The 9,188-nt window shown below is 31.5% G+C and overlaps 1 protein-coding gene across 4 annotated transcripts; it reads left to right on the forward strand.

Moving 5' to 3' along the window:
* Positions 1–4,388: 4,388 nt before the first annotated feature.
* Positions 4,389–8,195, forward strand: LOC113872825. Of its 4 annotated transcripts, none has more exons than XM_027510670.1 (3): positions 4,389–4,887; positions 6,164–6,402; positions 7,303–8,195. In XM_027510670.1, exons 2-3 carry the CDS (start codon positions 6,166–6,168, stop codon positions 7,930–7,932), a joined length of 867 nt encoding a protein of 288 aa, XP_027366471.1. In that variant the 5' UTR covers positions 4,389–4,887; positions 6,164–6,165; the 3' UTR covers positions 7,933–8,195. The 4 variants fall into 4 exon arrangements, with proteins under 4 accessions (XP_027366471.1, XP_027366463.1, XP_027366489.1 ...); XM_027510662.1 differs by having other exon boundaries at positions 4,413–5,004; positions 7,303–8,182; XM_027510688.1 differs by having other exon boundaries at positions 4,413–5,004; positions 6,203–6,402; positions 7,303–8,175.
* Positions 8,196–9,188: the final 993 nt, after the last annotated feature.

Genomic DNA, 9,188 nt, shown 5'->3' on the forward strand with positions numbered 1-9,188 from the left:
TAAATTTATTTTCTTCTCCCCAGAACCTTGAAATGAATAGTAATTTCGAGGGGTTGAATTTTATTTTTACATTTTAATTCATTTTAATGTTAAATATTTGTAAAAACCAGTAAAAACATAACAAATATCATATAAAAAGTTTCAATATCTTAAATTCATTTTTTATTATTATAAAAAAGTATATATATTATTTTGCATTAAAAATATATTTTCTTAAAATATAATAAGAAAGGCCTAAGTAAAAAAGAAAAAGCATTAAAAAAAAAAAGAATTTTGGAAATAGTAGGGAGGGGGCCAAGTCTCTTCTGTTAAGGTGTCCCCCACAGCAATTGAGAGTGATAAGTTAATGTTATTGAAAAATAGAAAGTAATATGGTGGGTCAAGTTTCTTACGGCTTGTGCCTTCGTTAGGCTACAACGCGTGCCTTTGAGTAGCTTCTGCAACTTCAACTCTACCACTAGCCTTTATGCTTCTATGTCCTCCTACAACATCAACCCTACACATTCTCCATACTCTATTTGCAATATGGACCCACTTTCATATTCCTCAGACCCTTTCAAAACTTCATCAAATTACGTTTTCATTTTTATCAAAGTTAATAATCAACATGAAAGAGATGGGTGAGGTTACTGTTATTCCTTATCCCCTCGATCTTCCTATGTGAGTTTATCTTCCTACTTCTAATGTAAAATAAACATGAAAGAGTTGGGTGAGGTTATACAAGGATACTTCAATTTTAATCAAACCATTTTACGTAAAGTGTTGACCAAGAAGATTTCTTCAAAAGCTATAGAGTTTGGTGTTTCACAAACACGTAGGTGCATCTAACCAAACTAATAAAATAATGGGTATTTGAGTGAGCTGTGATTTATTACCTTAATAATTTAAAATTTTTTCCTTTTATATCAATAAATATTTTTAATTATTAAGTAAAGAATTTCTTAAGTATTTATATGCTGAAAACAGTAATTAATATTTATTTTATAAAATAAAAAATAAATGGAAAAAGTTTTTATCACCGTCATGCTGAGATCAACTCATGACAGCAGAGAAACTGTGTTTTAATGTCAATCTCCTACAAATCTTAACTTTGATTTTGACAATTTTTGATGACCCCCCCTCCAATCAGTTGGCGATTGGTACACAGGTCTTTCTCTATCTCTTGTATTACCCAATTTCCCTTGAAAACGACAACATAGTCACATAGTTAATAACATCATCCTCCAAGAAAATAGATAGTGATATCTTTGAGATATTTTTAGTTTTGGGATGTTGTTCTGTGTAACGAGGCATGATTGAATCTCTGTGCTGTGTTTAGGTGTTGTTGATTGTTAGGTCCATTAGCCATGTGAAAGGTTCACGTGGCCAACCCAGACATATCAAGTTCCTAATACTTAAATTTTAATCGCTTCAGGCAATCTAATTAATGTTATACATTCAATAATCCCAAGAAAAGGTGAATTCACGTTTGACATATATAACCTACTATATATAATATATATCAAATGAACATGTTCCAAGAATCATGCCCTTCAGACTGGGAAATGGGAAATCCTAATTTCTACCGGTCCTACATTTATTTGCTGCCTTTTGGATAATATGACTAAAACTAGGATGAAATGTCTCATCCTTTTTTGAGACGTTGATTCATTTCTCATATAAAATAAATCAATTGGCCAAATCAGCAAAATTTGTAAGAAACTAATTGAATTGATTTGGAGCTAGCATTTTTGAAAAAAATATAGCTATAGCTTATGCTTTGTTGTTTTATAAGTTTTCTCTGAAACTTACTAGCTTAGAGATCGTCATTTTAAATGTTATATTTAGAGTTATTTACAACTTTATTTCTTTATGTTATAAAAGCACGAATGTTTAGTCAATTATTAAATTTGAATACAATATCGTATTATTTGATTAAATATATTATTTTACTATATAATATAAAAAAATTATTGATTTGAATGTAATTAAACTAGCATAGACCAAACAAGTGTCATCAATCAATAGTTTTGACTGATTTAATGATCTGAATTGAAATTCTAAACAGGCTTACTTAAGTCGAAAAGCATGGTTTAGTATTCAAATTTGCCTCAACAAGTTAAGGAAGATCAACAACTAAGAGAAACTCAGTTTGGATGCTTGCCATAAAATATTAACTGTTACAGTGAATTTGGCTTTCCTGTGACCCAACTTTTACTTTTTAACCACAGCGTATGTTGCATACTTTTTTATAGAGAAGCCGAATTTGATGCATGTAAATAAGGTGCGTTTTATACACCAACTTCTCTTTATTCTTTTTATTCCTCTTATACATTAACATGTTTGTTAAAGTTAAGTATAAGAAAAAATGGTAGAAGTAATATTTATTTGTGGTCATTTTTAATAAATTTATTATTTATAAATTTTTAAAAAAAAAACATAAAATATGAATAAGATTTATTATATTCAAAATGAAACTGATATTTTGAATAATGTATTTTAAAAAGAGTATGTTAAAATATATTACTAACATATGTTTAACCTATCTAAGATTTCTGATTTCTTGAACAGGGAATCGGAACTGGAAGAAAACGCAAAAAAGTGATAGATTAATGCAGAAATGTAGTAGAGCACGCGTGTGCATTGTTTTCTGTGCAAATTGTGAAAGCAATTGTTGCATTAAGGCTTCTGAATATGGGTAGAGGCCAAAGCTCCCAAAGGGATTTGGATAGCAACTAAAATACAAGATAGGACAGACTGGCATGTCCACATGTTTCATCAAACCAAATATTTAAATACCAAAATCTATGCATTTCTTAATCATCACAAACACACGTTCATACGTGTGGCCCTTATTTTTCCGGATCAATATTTTGGAATCTTAGAACACATTTCCATTTCTTTTCAATTTTCCACAATCATCCATCCTTTTTGGTGTAAATAACACTTTTTAAGTAAATTCATTTGAGTAAAAAAAATATCTATATTGTAATCAATTTCACATGATTTCATTTTACTTTATGAGTTGCATTTAAACATTAACATAATAATTTTTATTAAAAAAAAGTATTATTATTAGATATTTAAACTCAATTATTAACATACTTTATCATAATAAAGTTAACTTGTTTAACTATTTTTTAATTTAAAATTTTAAACTCAAACTTATTTACAAAAATTAAACATATATCACTGAAATTAATTCTCATTTGATGAAAAATAGATGGACTCAGGTGGGAAGTTTCTCATCTTTCTACCTTAACTCTTTATGTATTCTTCAAATTATTACTGACAGCTCGTTAAGAAGATCTCCAAGTTTCTATTCACTTTGATAATTATTTATTTATTTAATAAGGTTCCTAATTAGCATCCTCACCAATTTTTTGAGAAAAAAAATGTACAAGGAAAAGGGCAGGAGGGAAGCACCAAAAGAGTGAAGATGGGACACAGTGACGTGGGAACATCCATTCGATGCACCACAGACCATCCATTCTTTTTCTAGTCCATACATTAACATTCCATTCCTCAACTAACACATCAAAGTTATCAAAGCCTTTTTCATTTTCAAACTATATATTATTTTAGCATTCTCTAGAAGAAATTCTACACGATAATTGAAACTCAACTTTATTTAAGGTTGATCCGAGGAAAAAAAAAATACTTCTTTTCCATTTGAATTGCCATGCACTAAATATCAACCAAGAAAGCATAACTTAGGTACTATATATAGCATAATATATAAAAGGGTCCAATTTTTTTTTCCTTTTTTCTTAATTTTTGCGATAATGAGAGGGATCTTTCATCTGAAGTAAAGGGAAAATTTTTTATTGGTGAAAATTGTAGTCAATTCCATTTTTTCACGGATAGAGAAGAAGCATGTGCATGATCCTTGATCCTCTCAACAGAACATTTGAGCAAGTTATGGCCCCCCCTATAGTGTGTGGAAATGGAAGCAGTCATTATCAATTTCAAATCCCAAGCCAATGGAATTTACTGCAACCAACAAGGGAAATTCACTACATGGAATCCCAATGAACACCTGATGCAAATTGGTACTCTGGTGAAATCTCAAACATAACAGATGACTAGATATTGTTCTGCATGTACGGAAAGAATAATCAAATCTCAATCGTTGAATATCCAAAAACAAGAAAATTTAAAGATAGATAGATAGAGAGAGATGGTAGGTCCTATAGGAAAGAAGCACTAACTTTCATTGTTCATGCATATCTTGATTAAGTTTTACAAGACTCTGTCTGGAATATCTTGTTCACTGGCCTACATTGGCTCATGTTTAGGAGTGTCATTTGTTTTTATTATGCAACTTTGTGGTCCCCTCTCTCCTATCCTTTCCCACATTACAGTGAAGCACAAATATACAATATACATTAAATTAAAGTATAAGTTACAAATACAAAAATATTCACATTATAATTTATAACATCCCTCCCTCCCTCTCTCTCTCTCTCTCAATATCATTCAGGCACTCACACATATACAGACACATTGCAGTTCCAGCTTTTCTCTTGCTTCTTTTCTCTCACAGCCTGTCAACTCTGAATTATTAACTCCATGATTCTAGTTTTAAAATTTGAGCTGGTTTCTTTGTTGTTTCTAAGTAAAGGGTTAAACAACCAAGCCTAAGAATTTTGCTTCTTCTGTCTGTGAGCTTTCTCCAATTTCCCCAGATGGTGCACCACTTGGATTGATCCGTCCCTTAAATTTATTTTTTATTTCTTTTTCCAACCATGATTCTAGGAGAACCATGAGAGAATTGGCCACTTGTTATATTAGTATTGGTTTTGTTAGAAAAGACTAACATGTGGGAAAAAAATGCTGGCATGAGGGAGGAAGATGCTCAATGAACTTCATCAGAGAAAGTTGCAATTTTGGTACTTCTTACAACAGGTGATCCTTTACATCAACTTCAAAGCAGGAATTAACTCCTAATAATGATAACTCTTTCTTTCTTTCTTTCTATTTTTTTACTTTGATGAGGAGCCTCCAGACAAATAACCTGTGAAGGTGTTTGTTATTGCGGCTCTCAGATTTAATGCTTCTTATATTTTTCAGCAACTGAGAAAATTGAAGGCCATTTCTGATAGTTTTGATTGCTATGAAAGTGTTGTTCATGTCTATCTATGGTGATGCATCAAAAAGTTTCAAGAAATTTTTTTTTGTTGACTAGCACAAGTCCTTGACATTTAAACTCTTGGGGTCTGTGTGAGGGGTGTGATCTTTTCTAATTTTATTGAATTCTTTTGTTTTAGTCTCTATTTAAGCTGCATCAGATAAAAAGTTTAGTTTTTGTCTTTAGCTTTATTTTCCTTTTCTTTTCACTGAGCCTAGCTTTATATGGAACTATGAGAAATGAACACTTTTATGTGCCTAGTATCTTGGAATAGTAGATCAAAACACTGTTATGGGCCTGGCCTTATTGCTTGTGATGCTTTCATCCCACACTGACACCCACATAAATGCCTACATCTAATGTTCATTATTTCATGCTTCTTCAATGTACTGGCGATGTTTGGTTACACTTTTGAACTTTTCTACCCAAATTCTCTCTGTCTCCTCCCTCTCTACTTTTGGTTAGTAAAGTTTCCCCTGTTTTGACAAATTTATTCAAACACCATACTAGTACCTATGCAATAGTTGGCTCTATATCTATTCACCAAAAAAGGAAGCAAAAATATTTTACAATATACAATGTTAGTGTATGATATGAAGTTATTTTGACTTGTTATTTGGGATCTCGAATTCCGTATGTGAGCGCTTAAGTTTCTTCACTTGCAATGGAATTATGGTATGATTACCTGTTAAACATTCCTAAAACCTCAGTTTCCTTCTTCTATTAGTATTTGGTGTTTTTTTGAGAGATTATATAATTCTACCAATTAACATCAGAAACTCTTACCATATACAATTTTGGGAAGTTGATTGGAATTGTAACAAGCACGTCAGTAGCAAGCTTTCCTTTTGTATCTCAGTTTTCACATTTTTTTAATCAGAGTATACGTTTCTACAATTTCTTCATATTGCAATTTCTCCCAAGAATAAGCATAATTAAAGAAGGCATTTTTCCAATTGCTGATGCATTACTCAACATTCACTAGGCATAGAAGTTGAAGTCTGATGATAGTCAGAAAAAAAAAAACTTAAAAAGTATTAATTTCTGTTACAGGCATGGGAACTAAAATTGAATATTCCATAAATCTTCTAGCATCCTCAGTAGACAGCAACAACTTCATTGTGGGTGGTGTGGATGTCTGGGAGCATTATCAGAACAAAGGAGTGACTAACAACCATTGCAGTATTGGAGTGAATAAATTGCAAGATCCCATGGATAGGATGCTTGACAGAAACAACTTAGAATCCATCAAAAAGACAATGCAGATGCATGAGGACATCTTCAAACACCAGGTATCAGATTCATGTTGTAAGGTTTATCATCCCATCTTAACCACAAAATTCAGGGTTGTCATTCAATTTGTACCAGAAATGTTACACTGCATTAAGAAAATGTCATAGGGTGTGGATCAGATGGTTTCTTTGGTTGTAACATTCAAAGGGAGGAAAACTAAGAATCAAGAGAAGATGTGTTACTCTATTATTTATTTTTTATAAAATTATTTTAAAAAATTTATGATCCTTAATATAAAATCCTTTACAAAGTTTAAGAAATTATTATTATTTTTCATATTTTTTCTCATCATAAATATTGAACATTGTTAATTTCTCCGCAAATAATATGATAAAAGAGTTAACTATAAATAGGAGAAAACTTTTTGGAATGTTATAGTTATTCTTTCAAAAATTACTATATTAATTAATTTTAACAACTTTTTTTAATTTGTGTGATTTAGATTTTTATAAATAACACCAAAAGGAGTAGTCTTTAACCGTGTGTTACTTGTTGATCGGAGGATGGGAATGGGATAGGAAACGGTAACAAGTGATTTTAATCCAACAGTATTAGAGGCTTTCACCTTTCATTAAGATTTGGGGGGAAACTGTATAATAAATTGCTAGTAATGTGCAATCATTATACTTTTGATACCGACCATACTGAGGTCAAAATCAATGTAAGATGTCCTTCATTCTGTAACATATGTACTGTATCCATTGTCACATTCTAAATTTCTAATCATTCTATAAGCTTTATAATTATATGTTTAGAACTCCTAGCAGGCACCATGTGTAACATTATTTTTGCCAATCTAGTTGAAATCTCTTATCATATCCCAATGATATATCCATTAGTGATATGCAGGAATTTGAAGCTATTACTAGTTGGTAATTATGAGTTTTTGGAATTTGTAGGTAAGGGAGCTACACCGGGTATACAGTGTGCAAAAGATGATGATGAATGATCTAAGAAAGGAAACAAAACAAAACAAAATTTGGACCCCTATGAATGGCATAGACATAAGCCGCCATCCTCATATCCTTCAACAACACCACCAGCAAAGTACAATAATTTCATATGGACCTGGTTTGCATGTTCAAAGTTTGAGAGAGGAGCTATGCTCAAAAGAAAGGAGTGGAAGCTGTTCTGGAGAGACCATAAAAAGGCAAAGGGGTTTTGATCTAGAAAGGCCTGCTGAGAGAGACATTTTTGGAGGCTGTGATGAAGGTGAGGCAGGACCTAGCTCCTACACTTGTAAAATAAGCAATGGCGATGGCTTTGATGAAGACATGGAAGTTGATTTGACTTTAAGTATAGGAGGAAGCCAAGTTAAGAAGAATAATAAGAAGTCTTATCTGCTTCCATTAGGGTGCTCAGACTCACCCAATAGGAAAACTAAGGACCTCAATTCTTCTGTCTCTTTCCAATCAGATAGGGTGGGAGATTGCAGTGACCCCACCACCCCTATTAGCAGTTCCAGTGTGACATTTGATCAAGAAAGAAAGGGGCCACATTGGCTTTCTCAAGGTTTAAAGCTTAAATAGGAGTTTAACTTGTTTGATTGTATCCTTCCACTCAACTCTCTACATGGACCACTGAATTTTTATGGTTCATGTGTTCAGATTCCTAGATTAGTTTTCACTTTATTCCAATAAATGCATAACTTACATACCCACTTCTGTATGTCCCTTTCTGTAAATAGGTAGAGTTAGTTTTATGTGCTTCTTATATTACTTTCATGTCCATTCTCAAATGACCATTATCAAATCAAAAGGGTTAATATTTCTTCTTTGCCCAAATTCCTATTTTGAAAATGATGTTCAATTCTTATTTCTGAACCTTATTCTTTAAGGGAAAAAAAAAGCTCCACCACTAAGTAGCTAGAATAAGAGCATCACATGGCAACATTTGATAAATGGCTATCAATGTCATTGCTTTCTTTCAAGATTGTCTCTTGCAAACTGAATTGTCACAAAAACAGGTTTATTCACTGTTGTATGCCCAGAATTTGTATCTTTTAATTTAAATGATAACATGGCTTTTGTATGTGATTAATTTCCACACTCTCAATGCATTTTTATTTTTAGTTGAATATTAAACTCCTTTGTGACACTTGCTAATAGATGGGACCTCAAGACACAAGATTGTGTTAGGCAATTTCTTGTCTGTAGACAGACCTTGTTGACCTTGTAGACTTGTGCCTTGTCTTTATTTCTTTGATAATGATAAGGTTAATTACACGACAACCTGCAAATACTAATGTGTCTTCAACAATGAACATTGATTAGGCATTCAGCTTTGGGAAGTTCAGTCAATTACAGCACCCAATTACGACTTCTATTTTTCCAATTGAAATAATTCATCATAAGTGCCTTCATTTCAACAGTGAGATGTGAAGGTGTATAACTTTTAAATTTTAATTAATTTATTATAAAGTAATTCACTTGAAACGAATTCAATGATCAATATATCAACTAGTGAGTGCGTAAAGTAGTTGACAAGAACTATTCTAACGTAATCAAATCTTGAGCTTTAAGTTCCTTATAATCCAACTAAAAAATATTAAAATTTATAAAATCATAGATAAATCTAGAAATTATGACCTAAGACATTTTGTGTGTCTCATTAAATTTTAACTAAAAAATAATATACTAAAAAGAATATAAATACCTATGATGCTCATCTCCGATTAGAATTAAAATTTTATATCAATAATATGTATAATAAAAATTTAAATTAAAAGTCAACACATCTATTTTAAATGGAGAATATTTACACTTAAATTTTGTCATTTTGGCAA

This window comes from Abrus precatorius, unplaced genomic scaffold (genome assembly GCF_003935025.1).
Source record: "Abrus precatorius isolate BTA unplaced genomic scaffold, Abrus_2018 Scaffold10, whole genome shotgun sequence".
Taxonomy (NCBI): domain Eukaryota; kingdom Viridiplantae; phylum Streptophyta; class Magnoliopsida; order Fabales; family Fabaceae; genus Abrus; species Abrus precatorius.